The 23067-nt window shown below is 42.1% G+C and overlaps 1 protein-coding gene across 3 annotated transcripts in view; it reads left to right on the forward strand.

The window, feature by feature from the left end:
- The window catches only part of SLC16A2 (solute carrier family 16 member 2), a 70024-nt gene that overhangs the window by 38405 nt on the left and 8552 nt on the right, over window positions 1–23067 (forward strand). For all 3 annotated transcript variants that reach the window (XM_033117124.1, XM_033117142.1, XM_033117134.1), the window contains one exon: window positions 20225–20369. In XM_033117124.1, the coding sequence (XP_032973015.1) occupies window positions 20225–20369 (145 nt within the window). The remainder of the gene's footprint in view (window positions 1–20224; window positions 20370–23067) is intronic.

Raw genomic sequence — 23067 nt, forward strand, 5'->3', positions numbered from 1 at the left:
TGAGGGGGCTGAAATGAGGGGGCGACATCTCTGTCTCCAGTCATAAGCCGCCGCCAGCAACACCGCCAGTGTGCACAAATCACACACGCTCTTAAATTTAAGATCCTTGCTGTCTGTAAGGAAAGCGTTCCAAAGTTGAAAAGATAAGCTGCATTTGGGTAAACAGCTCCTGATCCACCCTTCTCTATTTCATATTTAAAACGTTTTGTTATGGAAAATTTCAAGTTTACACACAAGTAGAATAGCCAAAGGCGTCCATCCCCCACCCCCACACAGGCACATCAGCCAGCATCAACAATTACCAACTCCTGACCAGATATCACATCATTGTATCTACAAGTATTCGGTGTATAGCTTTGAAACACAAGAATTCTCAACACAACTATAGTGTCATCATAGCACCTCAAGTAGAGAACAACAAGTTCATAATATCATCAAATATGTTGTGAGCATTCAAACTTTAAATGTCTCATCAATGCCATGAAGGGTTTTTTGTTTTTCGTTTTTTCAGTTTATTTGAGTCAGGATCTAAATAAAATCTACACATCAATCTATAGATTCCCGTTTCTGAATATCATCGGGGAGGAATTCCTTTTCCTATACTCCCTTAAGTTGTGCAAGTGGGGTATGTTAATTAAACTGATAAAAGACAGACTGACAGGAGGAAAAATGAGTTTATTTACATGTGCAACCTCCATGTACACAGGAGAACTCAGTGATGATAACTCAAAGCGGTGAGTGGAATTTGGTGCTTACATACCATCTTAACATATGAAAAGAGAGGGAAAGACACTTGCAGGGAAAAGAAATTCCTTTTAGGAAAGATACATGGATTTTCAGAACAAACAGTTGATCAAGAAGTTTGTGATCATGCTTGTGTATACAAGTGTGAATGGTCTTTCTGTCTCCATCACTCACACTGAGGTCTACGTCAAAGACCTGTGCCATCCCCTGTCCTCTGAACTCTCCGGTGCATTTCTCTCCTCCCAAGTGGCTGCCTTTGGGTGCACGTACCTCAGTCTGCCCCTCATCTAGAAGCTACCTGAATGTAGGAACCTTCAGTGCTGGAGGGCGGGTGGGCTGGATGTACAGGCGGGTCTTCAAGCAGAGATCCAGGATCCCAGGCAGGAGTGGCCATCTGTTGCTCCTGGTGGCAGGACTGGGCCTCTGCTCTTTACTTACACTGCTGTGTGACCCTGGGCAGGCAGCTTCCTCCCTGTGGGTCTCACTTTCCTTATCTACACAATGAACGGGCTGGACTAGAGGATCTCTAGGGGCCCATTAGCTTCCATGTTTCTGTGATCTCCAGGAAAGGGAGACCCACAACACTCCTTGCTAAGTGGCTGCTGGTCTTAATCATCTTTCCAGTCAGGAAGGTCTTCCTGCATGTTTCCTACTGTCTGTGAGCCTTACTTCCTCTGGCCGAGGCCCAGGCCTGCATAAGCATGTTCACTGTCCCAGAAGTACCTGGGTGGGCATCACGCCTTTTCGTCACCACAACTCAAGTCACAATAGTGGGGGACTGGGGTCTGGAGTCCTGAGGAGGCAGCTGTGTTCTGGCACTGATTGGGTCTTTGTCCTCCATGTACCCCAGCCTCCCTATTTTCCAGTCAAGGAGACAGGGACTTGTCCAAGATCACACAGAGTTGGAACAGCTAGGAGTTTGGTGTGGAGATCAGCTGGGGTCATCAGGAAGGTTGTCATCAGGAAGATTGGGATGGTGAATTAGAGAGCCAGTCTCCTAAAGAGAACACTACTAAGTGCCTGAACTGGAACACTAACTCAGCCATGACACTCGTAGCTATTAAGTCTCCTGGCTACTTCATTTAGTCAACAAACAGTGAGTGAGTTATTGGGAATGGAACAGTAAACAAGTGGGACATGGTCTCTGCCCTGTCAGAGCTTGCTGATTCCCCACCAGGAAGCTGGGTGCTGCCGGCACTATCCTGGTGGTAGCTATTTCTGGGGGAGTCAGTTCTAGTTGATTGGGAACTTAGCCTTGAGGAGCAATTGCTCAGGTAGTGTGGGTTATGGGGCCTCAAAATATGGCAAAAGTTCAACTGTTGTAGAAAAAATCATTTTTTGTTTTCCCCCACTCATGCAGACGGCCAAGATGTTTCCTTCTTCAAACCTGTGCTTGTGATTTATCTTCCATTGACCTTGACACTTAATATAAAGGGCACTGAGCAAGGCTGCCACTTTTCTCCATCCCTGCTGCTCTTCTCTTATGTATGTGGGTGGAGTGACACAGGAAGGAAGGGGGAAATGCATGCTTCCTTGGAACACAAAGGAAAGGGCCCTCTGGTCCCTTGGAACCCCTTTCCCAGACTTTCCATCCATGAAATTCTGAGTCTACCTCTTGGACCCTATTTACTCTACTTCACAGATACACAAATTGAGTTCCAGAGAGGTAAGGTAATTTTCTTAAAGTTCCACAGCCATCAATTGCAGAACTGAAATTCAGGTTTCTTAATAATATGTAATCTTTATAAATAGAATAATTAGATGTCCCCATTTATAAATGTTGTCCCATTCTAATTATTGAAATGAAAATTCCCTCTCAAAATTAGCATGGTTTGGATGATAGTCCCCCTATTTACCTGCATTCATTTTACCTCATTATTTTATACAGTCCATACAATAACCTTATAATGTGCCTACTATTAGCTCCATTTTACAGAGTAGAAAAAGTAATCTGAAGGGGTTAAGTTACTTGCCTGAAGGTATGTAAAAGGTAAATAATGAAGCTAGTGCTATACCCCAATTGTCAGAACAACCTCTTACCATAGACGCCTGGACTGTACAGAACAGCTTGACCTCCACATGTCAGAGAAGGTATTTACCTGGGCTGGGCAGACAATGCAGAGAACAAGTAGCTCAGGGTCAGAGGGGGGCAACAGGGAAACTCTCCCCAGGCCTGGTGGTGAAGAGCCTTTGTATTGGCAGCTGATGAGAGCAGCACAATCCAGTTGAGGAGGGAGGTTAGAAACATGCAGCTGTAGGGGTACTGGAGATACCCACTTCCCACCCTGCCCTCTCATGTTCCCTTGTACAGCCTGGCACAGCAGTCTGCGAAAGTTCATCCTGAACAGAGCCAATTCTCTCCTGCTAAACCCCAAACTTCAAACCCATAATTAGTCTTTTATGTACAGTATTTTTTTCTCAAGGAGTTTGTCTTGGCATGGAGGCCACCCCCTCCAAAGAGCACATGTCTCAACAAACAGCTCCTGTTCCTCTTCACCTCCCAGCTTGCTCACCCTGCCCCCACCCTGGCTCTAGGGCAATGCCACCCACATAGAAGAATGGAACAGGCTGCAGTGGCAGCTGGGCAGCCTGGCCTGTACTGATACCTGCTGCCCCACCAGAACCCAGCAAAGCCCAGACCAGCCCATGGCCCACCATGTGGAAAGAGCCCCTGGGGTCTTCCTAGCACCCCAGCCTCAGACCCAAAATCCTGTCCAATCTCCACACTGTAGGAAGGTCCAAGGAACCTGTCCCTTTAGGCCCTGGCACTTAACAGATAGTGACTTTGGCAATATACTTAATGTCTCTGGGCCTCATTTTCTGCATGTGTAAAATGAAGAGGTTGGTTTAGATGAACCTTAAGTGTTGTCATTCCAAACTCTTGTGTATGTGAGTCTTAAGTCTGCTCCCATTGGCAAGTCCCTTCCTACCCTCCCCAAAAAACTCTGACACTAGCAGCCTCAGTGGTGGCTTCCAATCCTGCCTCCGCAGCCTACTGGACACAATGACCACAGTTGTTTTTTAACATTCCACTTGAACCATATGTGGACTCTCTAGCACCTAAAGATTCGGGTCCTTTTCCTGACCCTGTTATTCAAGCTGTCCACTTTTAGAGTTGGAGAAAGGCTCAGGACACATCCATTTTGTGAAGCTCTCTGGATATTTTTTTTTAACTTTTATTTATTTAAGTGTGTTTTTCCAGGACCCATCAGCTCCAAGTCAAGTAGTTGTTTCAATCTAGTTGTGGAGGGCGCAGCTCACAGTGGCCCATGTGGTGATAGAACCGGCAACCTTGTTGTTAAGAGCACCTCACTCTAACCAACTGAGCTCACTGGCCACCCCCTCTCTGGATATTTTTAAATGAAAAAAATGTCTATGCTATAACAAACTGTGATACTTTTGAAATACTTAACTTTAACAACTAAACATTTAAACACACATCATGCAAATACAATACAATATATGTAGTTCACAAAATAATTACAAGATTAATAAGGTCTACATTAAATACCTTTTCTGAATGACAGCTCCAGCCAAATAGTCTTTCTGACCTCCTCCTCCTGCTCTCCCCACTCCCCACAGGGGACCCTGACAATGGACAACACACTTGGCAGTGGCCTTGAATTACCTAGGTAGTACAGATGTAGCCAGCCAACCATGGCTGCCAGGCTGGCATTTGGGATTACCGGACAAGCTCCCTTTACTTGTGCTTGGCTTGCTCTGCTCCATAGCCACCCCAGCCCCTGGTGCCAGGCCAAAATCTTGGCAGGTTCTTAGTCAGTGTTGGTTTCATGGCTAGAGAGCAGGGTGCAAATGTGTTTACAAGTCTGCTTCTGTTCCTGCATCTGCAAACCTTCAAGACCCTGACATTACCTTCCTTCTACCTGTACCCAAATTACAGTGTTCAAACCTCTGTTGTCCTGTCCTTGCAGGTCCCTGACCTTCTCTTCAGCCACCTCCCTTCTGTGTAAGCTTTGTCTCTGCCCTAAGGGCTCCACACCCGGTTACAGGAGACATACAGGGAGTAGACTGTGTTTCTTTTGTCTGCTTTCCTTTTGACCCACACAGCTTTCTTTGCTGCCTTGTGGGCACACTCATAGGTATTCAAGTGACACAAGCCCAGACTTGAGAGTTAAGAACTTCGAGGAATTTCTCTGTTCCTGGGGTAAGCTGTTTGCCTTCTTTGCACCTTGGTAACTTCATCTATTGAGCAGATATGAAAATAATGCGATTAAATTCTGATCTTGCTGGAAGATGGCGTGTTTACCTGATCTCTGGCATTCTAAGCACATGGTGACCACAGGGCGCCTGGAGCGCAATGCCAGTGATGATATGAGATACAGTTGGGAATAAGGCAAAGAACACTAGACTGAGGGTCAGAGGCCCAAACTTAGGCCTCCTCCTGCTACTAGTTTGCTTTGTGTCGTTGGGCAAGTCACTCAAGCTCTCTGGCTCTAATTTCTTCCTTTGCAAAAGAGCAAGGGCTTTAAAGTCAGACAAAACTGGGTTGGAGTCTCACCTACTACGTACTAGCTATGTGACCTAGTCTAGTCTCCAAATCCCTCTTGGTCTGTTAAGTTACTTGAGGGAAAGCACATGGGGACAGTAATAGTATTTACTTTATGAGGTTGTTATGAGGATTAAATGACATGACATGGCTAATATACATAAGGAATTTAACATAATGCCTGTCACACGGTGTCAGCTATTCCTACTACTACTATGAAGAAATGGAAGACATTTATTGGCCAATCTAAATTCAAGATGTTTTCTTCCATCCTTGTGCCAACTGTACCACTCCCACCCTACTGCAGAGGTATGTCTCAGAGAAGTACCTACAATTTCTTTATCTAATCGTCTATTTCGGTTGTTTCCATATCTTGGCTATTGTAAATAATGCTGTAGTCGACATAGGGGAGCGTATATCTTTTCGAATTGGTGTTTCGGATTTCTTTGTATAAATACCCAGGAGTAGAATTGCTGGGTCATATGGTAGGTCTATTTTTAATTTTTTGAGCAACCTCCATACTGTTTTCCATAGTGGCTGCATCAGTCTGCAATCCCACCTGCAGTGCACAAGGGTTCCCTTTTCTTCACATCCTCGCCAGCACTTGTTTGTTGATTTATGGATGATGCTATTCTGACAGGTGTGAGGTGATATCTCATTGTGGTATTAATTTGCATTGCTCTGATGATTAGTGACTTGACCATCTTTTCATGGGTCTGTTGGCTACCTGTCTATCCTCTTTGGAGCAATGTCTATTCAGATTCTCTGCCCATTTTTTAATGGGATTGTTTGTTTCTTTGTTTCTTTGTTTTTTTCGTGTTGAGATTTTTGTATGTTATGGATGTTAACCTCTTATTGGATGTATCATTTTAGAATATGTTCTCCCATTCAGTAGGCTGTCTTTTCATTTTATTAATTGTTTCCTTTGCTGTGCAAAACCTTTTTAGTTGAATGCAGTCCCTTTTTTTTTTCTTTTGTTTCCCTTGCCTGAGGAGATAGATCAGAAAAATATTACTAAGGGAAATATTACTAAGGGAGAGTTTTCGTCCTATATTTTCTTTCAGGAGTTTTATGGTTTTGGGCCTTACACTTAAGTTTTTGAGTTTATTCTTGTATATGGTGTAAGAGAGTGGAAAAGGATCTGAAAAATGAGCTCTGCCAGTGTTTTTACAGTCCCTCCCTACTCTGCCCTCTTTATTCTACCTCCATCCCTTTGCTCTGACAAGGAATCCAAGGGTGCTGGGGATTGTCAGCAGATTCCTACTTAGAGGCAGGAACATGGCCTAATCTCAAGAGTGACATTTCCCCTGGCTTTGATCCTTCATGAAGCCATAGCAGGAGGCCCCTAACTGTGGAGCCAACATTAGTATTTATCTCAGTTCTGAGAATCAAAGCCTTATTGATTTTGGCACCCAGTCTTCCCTGGATTGATTACCTTGTCATGTGTCCCAGGCTGACCATCCAAGGTTTCCTTCTTCATGCTGGACTGCAAGTGTGGGGAGAGCAGCTTCTGGAGACAGGGTGATCATTTAAATTGGTTACTTCGTTAGCTCAAAAGTAATCTCAAAGTTGATGGCAGGGCTCTACCCAGTTCCAGTCTCAGGGCAGGAAGGGGCTCATCATTTCAGCATTTGTTTCTTATTTTGGCTCTGCAAAGGCCCTCATGCTTCCTGAAAACAGAGCTTAGAAAATTAGCCATCTGACCCTTACTGTTCTTCCCTAGGGAGCAGCTGGTAAGCTCTATACACCATTGCCAGTCCCAGCTGCACTCACTCCTGGCCCACGGGCTCACAGTTCCTTTCCCAGCTTCACAGGGTCCTGGTCAAATAAGGCCTCCAGCCGACCTAGGTGTTTCAAGGCAGAGATGCTAAAATGGCAGAGAGCCAGACAGGGGAGTGAACAGGGCATGGTGATTGAGGAAACCTGAGGCCATGAACTAAGTCTGTGGGTCTCAGTGTCTTCATCTGTAAACAACACGAGGATCATTGATCAGCCTTTGCTTCATGCCTCTAGTTTGAGGGTGAGGGGGGACCCAAAACTGTGAGATGGATCCAGACTGGGAGGCACTGCCCAAGAGCCCAGGAATGCCAAGTCCACAGAGCCATTGCCTAATTGAGCATAGGCAGGCAAGCATGACTGAGAGGCAACTTGGGATTTGGAGATGTCTAAGGAGAAAGAAGTCAAAGTAAATGGCCTACGGGGCAGACAAGGAAAAGCTGGTTTGTGTTGTGGGGCAGAGGGATCTCAGGGAATTTCCCATGGAGACCTCAGGGAGAGAGACTCAGAAGGAGTAGTCTAAAGATGAGGGTATTAGTACTGATTCAGAGGGACCTGCTGTGTGTCCTTGAGAAGTTTGTGTCATCCCTGAGCCTCAATTTCTCCATCTATGCTCTTTTGAAACTTTATTGAGGAACAATTAACATACAATAAACCGAATATATTTTGAGTGTACAATTTGACAAGTTTTGACATGTGCACACACTTATGAAACCATCACAACAATCAAAGTAATGGGCAGATCCATCCAAAAGTGTCCTCCTGTTTCCTTCCCACTCCACTCCTTGCCCCTCCTCACCCCTCAGGCAACTGCTAATATGCTTTCTATTACTCTAGATAAGTCTGTATTTTTCTAGAGTTTTACATAGCTGGAGCCATACACTATGTATTTTTTGGCAGGCTCTGGCTTCTTTCCCTCAGCTTAATTATTTTGAGATTCATCAATGCTGTTGCATGTATCAATTGTTTGTTTTCCTTTCCTCCCTCCCTTTCTTCTTTCCTTCCTTCCTTCCTTCCTTCCTTCCTCCCTCCCTGCCTTCTTTCTTCCCTGTCTTCCATTCTTCATTTAGGAGGTGTTGAATTTTAGACATGGAAAGGTCTCCAAAACATGAGTAAAATTTTAAAAGCAGATTATAAGTGGTGTGTACTATATATACTGTCTTTGACAAAACTATATAGATATATGTATAGAGAAATCTGTGGGAACACATACCAAGGTAAAAATACTTGTCTCCAAGTGATTGGAAGTCTGAAGATTTTTTTTTTGCCTTGCTTCTCTGTATTTTCTAATTTTTCAATTGTGAAAATACATGACTTTTAAAAATTAATGAAATGTTACTAACTAAATGTTCACTAACTAAAAAATTTTCAACACCTTTATTAAGGTATAATTGACATAAAATAAACAGCCCATATTTAAAGTGCACAATATAAGTTTTCATAAATGTATATATCATGGAGCCATCACCATATTCAAGATAATAAGCATATCCATCATCTTCAGAAGTCCTCTCCTTGTCCACACGCAACCACTGCTGTTCTTTCCATCACTGCATATTAGTTTTCATTTTCTAGTATTTTATATAGATGGGATAAAAAGTATATATTTTTTAGTCTGCTTCTTTTACTCACGATATTTGTTTTGAGATTCATCCAAGTTGTTGCATATATCACTAGTTCATTCCTTTTTATTGCTGAGTACCATTTCTTGGTATGAGTACCACTACATGTTTACCATTTACATGTTGATGGACACTTGGGTTGTTTCTAGTTTTTTACTATTACAAATATACAGTTGCTATGAAATTCATGTACAAGTCTTGATGTGGACATACACTTTCATTTCTTTTGGCTGCTGAGTCATTGTAACTCTATGTTTAACCATTTGAGGAACTTCCAAATTGTTTTACACACACACACACACACACACACACACACACACACACACACGATATGAGTTTTCCCTTATCAGATATACCATTGGCAAATATTTCTCCCAGTCTGTAGCTTGTGTTTTAATTATCTTTAAAGTATTTTTAAAGAGTAAATTTAAAAATTTTGATGAAGGGCGGCCGGACGGCTCAGTTGGTTAGAGCGTGAGCTCTCAACAACAAGGTTGCTGGTTCAATTCCTGCATGCATGGTGGGCTGTGTCCCCTGCAACTAAGATTGAAAACGGAGACTGGACTTGGAGCTGAGCTGCGCCCTCCACAACTAGATTGAAAATAACCACAACTAGATTGAAAACAACGACTTGACTTGGAGCTGAGCTGCGCACTCCACAACTAGATTGAAAATGACCACAACTAGATTGAAAACAACAACTTGGAGCTGAGCTGCGCCCTCCACAATTAGATTGGAAAAAAAAACACAAAAAACAATGACTTGACTTGGAGCTGATGGGCCCCGGGAAAGCACACTGTTCCCCAATATTCCCCAATAAAAATGGGGGAAAAATTTTTTTCGATTAAGTCAATTTTATGTATTTTTCATAGTTTGTGCTCTTTGTCCTATTTAAGAAATCTTTGCCTAACCCAATGTCACTGTGATTTTCTCCTATGTTTTCTAGAAGTTTTATCATTTTAGTTATTACATTAGCTCTGTGATCTATTTTGAGTTAATTTTAGAACATGGTATGAGGTAGCAGTTCAGCTTCATTCTTTTCCATGTGGATAACCAGTTGACCCAGCACATTTTGTGGAAAAATATTACTCTTTCCCTATTGAATTGTTTTGACACTTTTATTGAAAATCAACTAGCCATATATGTGTGGGCCCTTTTCTGGTCTATCTTTATGCCAATACTACAATGTCTTGATTGCGTAACTTTATAGTAAGTCTTGAAATCATGTTATTATAAGTCCTCCAACTTTGTTCTTCATTGTCAAAATTATTTTTGCAGTTCTATATCCTTTTTATTTTTTTTAAGATTTTATAGGGGAAGAGAAACAGGACTTTATTGGGGAACAGTGTGTATACTTCCAGGACTTTTTTCCAAGTCAAGTTGTTGTCCTTTCAATCTTAGTTGTGGAGGGTGCCATTCAGCTTCAAGTTGTTGTCCTTTCAGTCTTAGTTGTGGAGGGCGCAGCTCAGCTCCAGGTCCAGTTGCCGTTGCTAGTTGCAGGGGGCGCAGCCCACCATCCCTTGCGGGACTCGAGGCGTTGAACCGGCAACCTTGTGGTTGAGAGCCCACTGGCCCATGTGGGAATCGAACCGGCAGCCTTAGGAGTTAGGAGCACGGAGCTCCAACCCCCTGAGCCACCGGGCCGGCCCTATATCCTTTTTATTTACACATAAATATGAGAATCAGCTTGCCAAATTCTATCAGAAAAAAAAAACCTTGCTGGGAGTTTGATTGGGATTGCTTTGTATCTATAGAACAATTTGGGGAGAATTGATATCTTAACAATATTGAATCTTCCACCCCGTGAACGAGATATATCCTCCATTTATTTAGGTCTTTAATTTCTCTCATCAACATTTTGTAATTTTCAGTGTAGAGGTCTTGCATATATTTTAATAAAATTTATCCATAAGTATTTCAAATTTCTGTTGATATTGTAAATAGTATGTTTATTTCAATTTTTAATTACTCATTGTAGTTGACTTTGTATCCTGTGACCTTGTTTAACTCACTTATTAGTTCTAGTAGCTTTTTTGTAGTTGAATTTTCTAGATAGACAATCATGTTGTCTGTAAATAGAGATAGTTTCACTTCTTTCTAATCTGTATGTCTTCTATTTCTTCTTTTTTTTAAGACTTTTTTAACTTTTTATTTTATTTATTTTTTATTAGTTTCAGGTGTACAAAACAATGTAGTACTTACACATTTACATCCCTTACAAAGTGATAAACCCCTTTTATTTCTTTTTGTGTTATTCTACTGGCGAGAACCTCCAATGCAGTGTTAAATAGAATTAGCAGGAGCAGACATCCTTGCTTTCTTTATAATCTTACGGTAGAAGGTTTTAGTCTTTCACTATTAAGTATGATGTTAGCTATAGGTTTTCCATAATTGCCCTTTACAGGTTGAGAAAGTGCCCTTCTATTACTAGTTTCCTAAGTATTTGTGTCTTGAATGGATATTGAATTTTGTCAGATATTTTTTTCTGCATCAATTGAGACAATTATATGAGATTTTAAAGAATTGTAGTCTGTCATAATCTCATACTGCACTGATTGATTTTGGGATGTTAACTAACGTTATATTTCTGGGATAAATACTACTTGGTCATGATGTTTTATCCTTAATCTATATTGTTGGATTTAATTTGCTAAAATGTTGTTAAGGGTTTTACAACTGTGTTTATAAGGGACATTCATCAGCAGTTTTCTTTTCTTGTGATGTCTTTATCTGGTTTTGGTATGAAGGTAATACTGGACTCATAGAATAAGTTAAACATTTTTCCCTCCTCTTCTATTTTTTGTAAGAGTTTGTGTAGGATTGATATTATTTTTTCCTTAAATGTTTGGAATTTACCAGCGAAGCCATCTTGGGTACTCCCCTATGATTCTTGAGGACCCTTTCATTTTTAACATTCTGCAGTTCTAATTAGGCCCTTGTCATTAATCTTTCTGTTTTAGATGTATGTCTCTCCTTCTGTCTCCTAATTGCTTGTCTATTTGTCTCTGCCTCCTGCCTCTTTCCCATACTCTTTATCAGGTGAATTTCTGACAATTTATGGCTGTTGGTGCTGGCCAGCCCTCTCAGAGAAAGCTGAGGAAATTGTTTAGATTCGTAGTTCTTCCAAGCACTGATAGTTTTTGGTCCAAGAATCACGTGTGATATAACTTAGCTACCAGAGTAGATAACTGACTATTGTACTACACCAGTGGGCTATTCAGTAGAACTCATTCACCCCTGAAAGACTGGGACAGGAGTTAGAATGACTACATTTTCAGACTTGACATGGGTGCTCCTAGGTGTGAGTCTCCCTGGGCCTCAGTCTGACTATCTGTAAAATTAGGAACTGAATCCCTAGATCTTCTGATTCCAAAAATGGAAGTAAGTAAATAGTAGCATCAGAGAGAAGGAAGCCAAATAACCTAATAAGGGGGTAATAAGATAACTTATATTTTCAGTGATTATTTGACTTTACAAGTTTTGATGCTCAAAAGTAGGTAGCCCGTTAAAGTTGGTATGCTTGAGACAGAGTGTGGAAGGTTAAAAATGGGTTTGTTTAGATGTGAAATGCTTGAAAAAGAATGTTTTCCAGTATTGCTGTGCCAACCTGGAAAAACACCACCATGTCCTAATGAAGAAAAAAATTAAACCATTGGCAGGATCAAATACCAGGACAATATGAAAATACTTTTAGAATTTTTAAATAAAGCCTTGGTACAAATCTGGAGTAGAGTTCTAAACACAATAGATGGACGGTGAGTAGCTACCAAAGTAAATGGGCTTACAGAGGCTGAGAGTTGGAAGAAAGCTTCTCAATACAGCACTTTTCAGAAAATGAAAAAAAGGTTTGGAATCAGCTTCCTTGAACAAAAAGTATTTCATCTACTCACTTGAAAAGTAACTACCTACTACTTAACTCTGACCACTGCACAAGGCTAGAGAAATAGTTAATAAATGAAGCTCAGCTGGAGGTCACTCTCTGGTCAGCCACAAAGAGAATGGAGGTGAGAGCTCCTGCCATCTCAGTCCCCGAGGAAGACCAGGGTGTTGCATCTCTCCACTCTGGAGCTGCCCGGGTGACCCGTGAAGTGTCTTCACTTGCCTCCTCTTAAATGTGTTCCAACAATGCTTTCAGTCATCTGACTAATGTGCTGATCACTTGGCCAGATGTGCCAGCATACCATCAACACAGTCCTGAGCTGCCTGCCACCTACTCCACATGGTCACCATGCCCTACCTATGTCATTCTTACCACCCCCACTTATCCCAACTAGGTTTAGTTTCTTTACCATGTTCTGGGGACTCTGAAGAGAAGTGGATATGGAGCAGAAATACGGGGATATTTCTGGCAACAGAGACTCCATTTCGTAGTGCCACTTTCTCCACTTAGCATTGGGTACAGCAGTTGGATAGCTAAGCGTCAGAACATGAACTCCTAATCCTATTTGTTATTCCTTCATCGTACTGTGCACCTTATCAGGAAGCCCTTATGTTACCCCCCTCCTTCACCTCTCTTTGTCATCTACCCTTTGTCATCTAGCTTTGCCTCTTCTTTGGCTTTGCTCCATCATTCCCTAATTTGAGCTTCTGTTAGTTCCCCACGACAACAGGAATTTTGAAAGCCTGTAATTTATTTGAAGAGTTTGGCTCTTGGAGTACCCTCTCACCCTTTTTCAATTCAGAGGGAGAGCTCAGATAGGTTGGCTTTTGGCAGCCAAGTAATGAGAAATCTAGTCTAACATTTGAGTTCTTTTCTGAGCAGTTTCCCAGTACTTCAAAGCCTATGAGCCTGGGTAAGGAGCCAGGGCACTAATTGGGCACTTGAGTGAAAACACTTTCTTGCATAAGGAATCTTGAGGGCCAATAGGCCCAGAATGGAGTTGGAAAGGCCACGGTTCTGCTCTTGTACTGCCCAGGCCCAACAGAAGTCCAGCTGGCTGTGGCTGCCTAGAAAGGGGAAGGAGGTGTACTTGCTGAATACAGACATTATGTTCACTTCAGGTACAGGCTTTTTGGGGCCAACTCTCTGGGAGTACTTAATTCATCTGAGGATAGTGGTTAAGGCCAAAGAGAACTCTGGGAACCACTGGATGAAAGCTGCGGATGGTGGGTTTATACATAGTTCATCCTCAAAGTCTTAGGGCTCTGTTGGACGGAAAGTTTGTTAGTCAGAAATTAGGCATTTGTTTAGCACTTAGTGAAGCTGTGGGTTGAAAATAATGCTCTCTGCCTAATGGAAAGTTATGGGGTGCCACATCTGATTTTCCCAGGTCTGTTTAGAAAGACGAGCCTCTACATCTCCTGGTAAAAATCTACTTTTCACCCTTCCAATCTCTCCCACATCTCAGCTGCTTCATCAAAATCTCTTTGTCTTCTTCATATAAGATCAAGAATAACATGGGTAGGGCCGGCCCGGTGGCTCAAGCGGTTGGAGCTCCATGCTCCTAACTCCAAAGGCTGCCGGTTCGATTCTAACATGGGCCAGTGGGGTCTCAACCACAAGGTTGCCGGTTCAACTCCCGCAGGGGATGGTGGGCTGTGCCCCCTGCAACTAGCAACGGCCACTGGACCTGGAGCTGAGCTGCGCCCTCCACAACTAAGACTGAAGGGACAACAACTTGACTTGGAAAAAAGTCCTGGAAGTACATACTGTTCCCCAATAAAGTCCTAAAAAAAAAAAAAAAAAAAAAAAGAATAACATGGGTAACAACAAAAATCTCACTAGCTTTGAGTCCAAGGACTGTCAAGAGTTCTAGAAAACCTCTACCAATGCCTTGTATTTCCCAAAAAAGAAAACTGAGTGCAAGAAAGGTAAAGGGTAACCAATGGCACTCGTTTATCATCAACATGGTTATAATTATCATCATCATTATTATGAGTGTTGGTTCTTTTTTTTTAATATAGTCATCCCTTGATTATTTTTCTCCTACTCAGTGTCCTCTGATAACCTTTCCCACTAACTTTTAAATGTTTTCTGTTATATCATGCTATTCTTCTTCAGTCATTAACCTAGCTGTTAGCTTACCTTACTTTCCCCTAATATAGCAAATTTTCTTTCACTTGGAATGTTTGACTTCTCTGAAAATCTTTAAATAGAAAAATTTACTCTGGTCTTGAACCATGAAATTTATAAATTTTATTACCCTATTTTTAAAAAATGTGTTCCCTGTTCGACTGTAAGATCCTTGAAAGCAAGGACCATATGTCACTCATTTAGCATCCTCAATGCCTATGGGGTAGCCATTTGTCTGTGCCAGAAATGATGTTAAATAACCGTTAAATAAATGAATATCACATATGGATGGCTTCATCTGAAAAAAATATATGTTTAGCATTAAAAACTACAGTAAGGTATTTTTTCCTATTCCTCCTATGAATAATGACTAAAAACATTGAAAATCATATATAAAAGAAATATAAGAAGACAGAAATGTAGAGACAAAAAGGCCAATGGGCTCAGGACCACAGGTCCTGAGGAACAACACAGTGATGAATTGCCTGGGTTTTTGTTTTGCTTCATAAATCTGCAGCTGAAGAAGCCATCAGAGGAAGTCCAGTGAAAGTCTTGAACACCAACCCCTGCTCAGCAGTAACAAGGCACCCATCCTCCCCAGGGTGTCAATGGAGGCTAAGCAGGGAACACAGACTTCCACCCCTATCTCTCCCACCCATCTAGTGATAATGACGTGGGTACCTTGCTGGTACAATGTCTCAGTAAGCCTACTAAAACATAAGATTTAAATAAGATCCAGAGTCTCATAACATAATATCCAAAATACCTAGGACAATAGAAAACCACTTGTCACATCAAAGAATACAGAGACCAAAGGGAGAGGGTGGGAGGATGAGTGAATATAGGGGGAAGGGGAATATAGTCAATAATATTGTAATAAGTTTGCATGGTGGCAGATGATTACTAGAATTAATGGAGTGATCACACTGTAAGGTATAAAAATGTCTAATCACTATATTGTACACCTGAAACGAATATAACCAATATGATTATATACCAACTATACTTAAATTTAAATTTTTTTAAAAAATTAACTCAAAAAGGATCACAGAACCAAATATGAACTACAAAACTATAAATCTTCTAGACAATAGCAGGAGAAAACCTACATGACATTGGCTATGGCGATGATGACATTTTAGACACAACACCAAAGGTACAATTCATGAAATAATTGATAAGGTGGACTTCATTAAAATTAAAACTTCTCTGCAAAAGACAGTATCAACAGAATGTGAAGATAAGCCACACTGGGGAAAACATTTGCAGAGGACATATCTGATAAAGGACTGTTATCCAAAATATACAAAGAATTTAAACTTAAAACTCAACAAGAAAATGAACAGCACAGTTTAAAAATGGGCCAAAGACCTTAACAGACACCTCATCGAATAAATAGGGCCAGCCCGGTGGCTCAGGCGGTTGGAGCTCCGTGCTAACTCTGAAGGATGCCGGTTCGATTCCCACATGGGCCAGTGGGCTCTCAACCACAAGGTTACTGGTTCAACTCCTTGAGTCCTTAAAGGGATGGTGGGCTGCGCCCCCTGCAACTAGCAACGGCAACTGGACCTGGAGCTAAGCTGCACCCTCCACAACTAAGACTGAAAGGACAACAACCTGAAGCTGAACGGCACCCTCCACAACTAAGATTGAAAGCACAACAACTTGACTTGGAAAAAAGTCCTGGAAGTACACACTGTTCCCCAATAAAGTCCTGTTCCCCCTCCCCAATACAATCTTTAAAAGAAAATATACAGATGACAAATAAGCACATGAAAAGACACTCAACATCATATATCATCAGAGAAATGCAAATTAAAACAACAGTGATTCCACTACAGCACTATAAGAAGAGCCAAAATCCAGAGCACTGACACCACCAATGCTGGCAAGGCTGTGCAGGAATTCTCATTCACTGCTGGTGGGAATGCACAATGGTGCAGCCACTTTGGAAGACAGTTTAGCATTATCTTGCAAAACTAAACATACAATTTAGCAATCACACTCCTTGGCATTTAACCAAATGAGTCAAAATTTATGTCCACATTAAAAATCTGCACATGATTATTTATAGCAGCTTTATTCATAATTGTGAAAACATGGAAGCAACCTCAGTAGGTGATGGAAAAACAAACTGTCATCTATCCAGACAATGGAATATTATTCAGCGCTTAAAAAAATGAGCTATCAAGTTATGAAGAGACATGGAAGAACTTTAAATGCATATTACTACTAGGTGAAAGAAACCAATCTGAAAAGGCTACACACTGTGTAATTCCACCAGTATGACATTCTGGAAAAGGCAAAACTATGGTGACAATAAAAAGATCAGTGGTTGTCAGGGGTTGGGAGGGAGGGAGGGATGAATAAGGGGAGTACAGGATTCTTAGGACAGTGAAAGTATTCTATACGATACCATAATGATGGATACATGTCATTAACTTAAAAAAGCTACATCGAATATAATTTGAACTTTCTTTGACTGTACAAAAGATAGCTCCAAGCCCAATAATCAGTTCTCAAGAAGGGCCAAACAATTGTTAGTTCTAGTTTTTGAAATATCAGTAAGATGATTTACTCAATTTAAGTATTTTTTCCTCTTTGACAATACACTTGAACATTCTTAGAAATGAAATCAGATTAGTGATTGCACCAGGGGCTGGGGAATGAATACAAATGGATTTGGGGTCTCTTTTCTAAGGTGATTGAAATGTTCTGGAATCAGATTTATTGAGGTATAATTTACACGTGATAATATTCACCCTTTTTACATGCTCAGTTCTATGAATTTTGACAAAAGAATACCACCACTACAGTCAAGGCTTATAACATCTTATCACTCCAAAAATTTCCCTCAGGCTCCTCTGTAATGAATCCTTTCCCCCACCCTTCCTTCTGGTACTCACTGATCTGTTTTCCTATCAGAAGTGTATGAGATTTCCATTTCCTTAACATCCTCCCCAGTACTAGGTATTGTCATTTTTTAAAAGCATTTTTAGTAGGTGTGTAGGGGCTATCTCATTTTGGTTTTAATTTGCATTTCTTGAATTAATGATATTGAGCATCTTTTCATATGCTTAATTGTCGTTCATATTGTGTGTGCTTGTGTGTGTGTGTGTAAATAAATGTCTGTTCAAATCTTTTGCAATGTTTTAAATTGTATTGTTTGTTTTAATCTTATTGAGTTGTGAGAGTCAACTCACACTTGTATTTTGAGTACCAGTCTTTTATCAGATTGTAAACATTTTTTCCCCAGGCTGTGGCTTGCCTTTTCATTTTTGTAACAGTATTTTTCCAAGAACAGACGTTTCAAATTTTGATGAACTGTAATGTATCAATTTTTTCTTTTATGGATCATACTTTTGTAAATATATGAAATTTTTGCCTAACTAAAGGTCAGAAAGATTTTCTCTTGTACTCTCTTCTGGAACTTCTTTTTATTTTATTTATTTATTTTTGAACAGGACTTTATTGGGGAACAGTGTGTATTTCCAGGACTTTTTATTGGGGAACAATGTGTTTTTCCCAGGACCCATACTAAGCTCCATCCAATTCAAGTTGTTGTCCTTTCAATCTTAGTTGTGGAGTGCGCAGCTCAGCTCCAGGTCCAGTTGCTGTTGTTAGTTGCAGGGGACACAGCCCACCATCCCTTGCGGGAGTCGAACTGGCAACCTTGTGGTTGAGAGCACGCGCTCTAACCAATTGAGCCACCCGTCCGCCCTGGAACTTCTTTTTAGTTTTAAGTTTTACATTTAAGACTATGATCCATTTGCATTAAAGTTTGTATATGATGTGACTATTGGTATTTACAAAGCTCTCTTACATCTGATCATCATTAAAAATATCTTTGAGGAAAGTACATCAGGAATTTTAATCCCCATTTTACAGATGAGAAGACTGAGGATTAGAGAAGTACTGTGTGACTTGCTCAAGGTCCCACAGCTAACAGGTGAAATAGCAAGGTAAGAGGTAAAACTATGATGAGACTTAAGGTCTCCCAGGCCAGTACTTTGGGAGCCAAGCAGCAAATTTTCCCAGTGGGGATCTGAACAATCTATTAGGCACTGAAGTAAGAGACACAGCCAGTGAGCTAGCCCTGGCATCACTCAGACTGGCCTACTTTGGCCTCCACGATTGAGAGCCAGAAGCTGGCCTGGTGCCCTGCTCAGGTGATACTCAATGAATGCCTATTGATGATGATGATGACTTGGAACATATAATTACACAGTTAGAAATTAAGCTAAGAAGAAAAGTTAAAGGAACTAAGATTATTTGGCCTAGAAAAGAGAGGCCCAAGATGAAACTTGATAATAGCCTTCAAACAAACAAATAAACAAACAAACAAACCCTTGGGCTTTTTTTCTGAGGGCTGAGGAAGGAGAAATGGGCTGGAAAAATATAAGTTAAAAGGACAACTTTCTTCCTCCCTGGTGAGGATTGTTATTGACACTTAAGAGCCTTTATAAACAAAATAAATTCTTTTTATTTGAGTTTGGAGCCATGACTTGCCCAACGTGGGCTCTGATGAAGGATTTCACCATGATGGTTACATGACCTTAGAAATCTTCGAGTGGCTCCTGAACATATCCTACGTCCTCGTAAAATTCCAGGTTGCCTTTGTTTGTGGCCTTCTCTGCTCTTTAATCTTACCATCTTCACAGGGCTGTTCCAATGACCAAGAGAAGCCTTACCTTAGCTCCTGAAGGCTTAATTAATGCCCATGCTTCTTGGCCCTGGAACCAAGTGGCCCAGTGCCTAAGGCTATAAATCTGGCTTAGCATCCTTGGAAGAGCCTAAAATGTTGGCTAGTCCCAATCTGACCCTAGTGCTTGAATCCCGTTTTATATCTAGACTCTGTTTGCACACCTCCAATGATGGGAAGCTTCACTCATCCCAATAGAAGATATAATACAATGAACTTTGGACTAGGAATAAGGAGAGCTGGGTTTGAGTCCCAGCTCTATCACTAACTTGCTGTGTGATGTTTGGTAAGTCTTGTCAAGTTTCTGGACATGTTTCTTTATCACTAAGATGGTAGTGGAGGGAACTCTTTGTTTTAGTGTCTGTCGGTTTAACTGTTGTAACAAATGGCCCTCAGAAATTCAGTGGTTTAAAGGAGAAGTTTCTTCATTTATTTCTTATGTAACATTCACGGCATGTAGTTATTCAGGGACCGACACAGAACTGAGGGCAGTTCTGCCAGTCTTAATACATGGCTTTCAAGTTCACTGCAGAAAACTCATGGAAGTTTTTTTATAGTCCAGTTCTGGAAGTGGTGTGTATCACTTATACCCACATTCCATTGGTCTGAATTCAGTTACACGTTCCTATCAAACAGCCCAAGGTATAGACTTGATCTTTAAAGCTTCGTTGCGCAAGCTCTGAAGTTATGAACTGGACTCCTGCTTCTCACATTGCCTCTCTGACCACTAGGGAGTAGCTGACTGGCAGTGCAGACCAATGCAATGCCCCCTGTCAAAGGCCACAGAAGAATTGAGACACCAGTCACACCACCAGATACCACATTAAGCGAAGGCATCTTTGTGCTTATTTCCTCTGCAGCATGGGTAGGAGCCCTCTCAATGGGCATGATCTTCTTCTGCTCTCCCATTGTGAGTATATTCACTGATCGTTTGGGCTGCCGAATCACAGCAACTGCAGGGGCTGCCATCGCTTTCATCGGACTCCATACCAGCTCCTTCACCAGGTAAGGCTATGAGTTGCTGGCCATTTGCTCAAGCCCGAGGGTTGGCTTCTTTCCAGGCTTCAACTAGGGACACTCTTCTCATTGCAGAATCCCCTTTGGACCTTTCCATGTAAGGTCCTCATAGACTCTACTCTCAGGGATCATTGTGAAATAGGACTCACCTAAGTAGGGTCCCCAGGACACAGTGACCAAAGAGGACCCAAGAGTTCCAAAGTGGTAGGAAGAGCCTATGCCTGGGAGTTCATACAGCTGGGCCCATGTCCAGTTTTTGCCACTGATGGTCTTTTCAGGTCTCTTCCAGTGCTGCCATTTTATTCCCCTTTGATCAACATCTCATGACCTCACCTGTCTTCCTGGGAATGAGCTTTTAGAGTGAGCTCATGTGGACACCTACCATTACAGAATTCCTAAAGGAATCTTATGCTGTAAAAAGAGATCAGCTGAGCCAAAAGCTGTTTTAGCATTTCTGACCCCTTTCCAGATATTTGTGGCTACCAATGTATGGACAATTTGGGACAGATAAGGATTCATGTTTGGGGCATGAGAAAGAATGTTTAGCAGCATCCCCCACTGAGGTACAGACCCAGCACCCAGCTACCAAGCTAGGCCTAAGCTAGAGTCAAACTCTGGTCCTGATGGTCCTACTGGCAAAACTCAGTTATGTCAGGCAAGGAGCAAGATACAAGTTCGTTTTCCATTTTCTTTCTGCCAGCCCTGCAGACGCATGTCTGTAGGCAAGGGGAGAAGTGAAAACCCTCTACCACAGACTGAGGAATATGGGATTCCTAAAGAACTCCATTGACTTTCAGCCAAAGACACTCTGGAAGCTATGGTACCTCCTACTTCCAATCTGCCTGGGCTGTTGTAGGACAATGCACTCACATCAGAGAATGATAATTGTCTTCTGCCACAACTGGGTCCTGTGAGGATAAGCCAGCTTTCTTTGTGACGAGCATTTCTGGATACCCATCCCACCCTCCAGCAGAGCTTACCATTCTGCAATGGTTTCTTGGCTCAGTCCTCCCAACACAGCAACTCCAACCCCTTTCAGGACCACTCTAGTGGTTGGCCTCATTTGCCCTCAGCAATCTGGTGTCTGGCTCCTTGTGGGAAGGAGCTAGGCCTCAGAATCAGCTCATCTCCACACAATGCAGGAGAGCCCTGTTTTTTAAGGCTGAGCAGAGTGAAGTATAAACAAATTAGCAACATAGGGATCCCATTTCCCTTCCGGTCCACATGAGCTCAGTTACAGGACGGGAAGGGGCTCAGATGTGTTTTCTCCTGGCACTCTTCCTTAGGCGTTCTGTTCTCCAGTCCCCTAAGCCCCTCCCCCCACCCCATTTGCCTTTTCTGTAAGAACATCTTCAGAGCCAAGAAATTTTCTGAGTGGCTTCACATCCAGTGGAAAAATGGTTCTGCTTGTGGCTAGAGCTCCAAGTAGTCCTTCCAGTTGTCTGAATCAGGGCTCTGACTTTCTTTGGATGGTGTGAGGTGGAGCAGAATGTAGGCCTACTAAGTGGCCTCCTGCCTGCGGGCCCAGCTGGAAATAGATCTACCTGAATTGAATTCCATGGTTTACCCCCACTGACCCCCTCCCTGAATGTGTAACTCCTGTCCCTTGGACAATGCCCCCAGCCCAGGCCATCCCAAGGGGTTGCTAGAATCGGATAGCACAGGAGCAGTTGTCTTAGCTAACGGTTCCAAGTGGAGCCAACTGTGTTGAAGCCAAGCCCTTGCTCAGATCCAGTACTTTCTCATATCCATCAAGCAGATGGAAATCAATGGAAATGATAGCCCCACATCATCTCCACATCATAGGCCTTTAGTACGATGATTGGGTCTGTCTATTGGGAAGAACTGCCTGACCATGGAGAATATCAGGTAATTAAGTGGTCAGATAAAAACTATTGCAAAATATGTGAAAGCTTCAAAAACAAAACTCTTCAGTAGGTTGTGCCAATACTGTCTGGGGGCAGACAGCTGGCCAAGCTAACCTTCCCACAGCTTTTTTCATGCTGATGCTTTGCCTTCCGGTAAAGAGGCCTATGGCCACAGCAGGGCCTAAGAGTTTTGACGCAGAACCTGTCTTACTTGGCCAGACCCACAACTTCTTTGAGACTCCACTTCCCGTCAAGCAGCCATGCTATGTTGGGAACCTCAGGAGATCATGTAGGGCCTAGAGGAAAGGGTCTTGGAATAGTCAGACCTTGGGCAGGGTTGGGGAGGGGCGATCTCTCAGGAGACCACCAGCCATTCTCTGAAATATTAAGAGCCCTGAGCACAGAGAAAGACACCGAAAAGTCCTAAGTATGGTGTCAACCTTCCAGTCCTTGCAGACCTTTGTTGTTACTTGGGATAAAGATTTGGCTATCTGGGTGAGCAGTAGGTGAAACTGCTCTCTCAAAGGTACTGACTTACTCCTTGTAGCACCTCATCCAGCCTTTGCATACGTTGGTTATGCCCTTCTTTTGAACAGTCCTCTCTGATGAAGTGCTATGATTCAAACTAGGGTCACACAGACCTGGAGTCAAGCCCAAGTTTTGCTTATCCCCAGTTATGCTACCTTGAGTAAATTACTTGACTTCTCTGAGCCTCTGCTGCTCCACCTGCAAAATGGGGATGAGAAGGTCCTGTTGCTTGTGTGTTCTGAGGGTCAGTGGTAAGTGGGGCTGTGGGTTACTGATGTGGGATGCAGGTG

This window comes from Rhinolophus ferrumequinum, chromosome X, assembly GCF_004115265.2.
Source record: "Rhinolophus ferrumequinum isolate MPI-CBG mRhiFer1 chromosome X, mRhiFer1_v1.p, whole genome shotgun sequence".
NCBI classification, from domain to species: Eukaryota; Metazoa; Chordata; class Mammalia; order Chiroptera; family Rhinolophidae; genus Rhinolophus; species Rhinolophus ferrumequinum.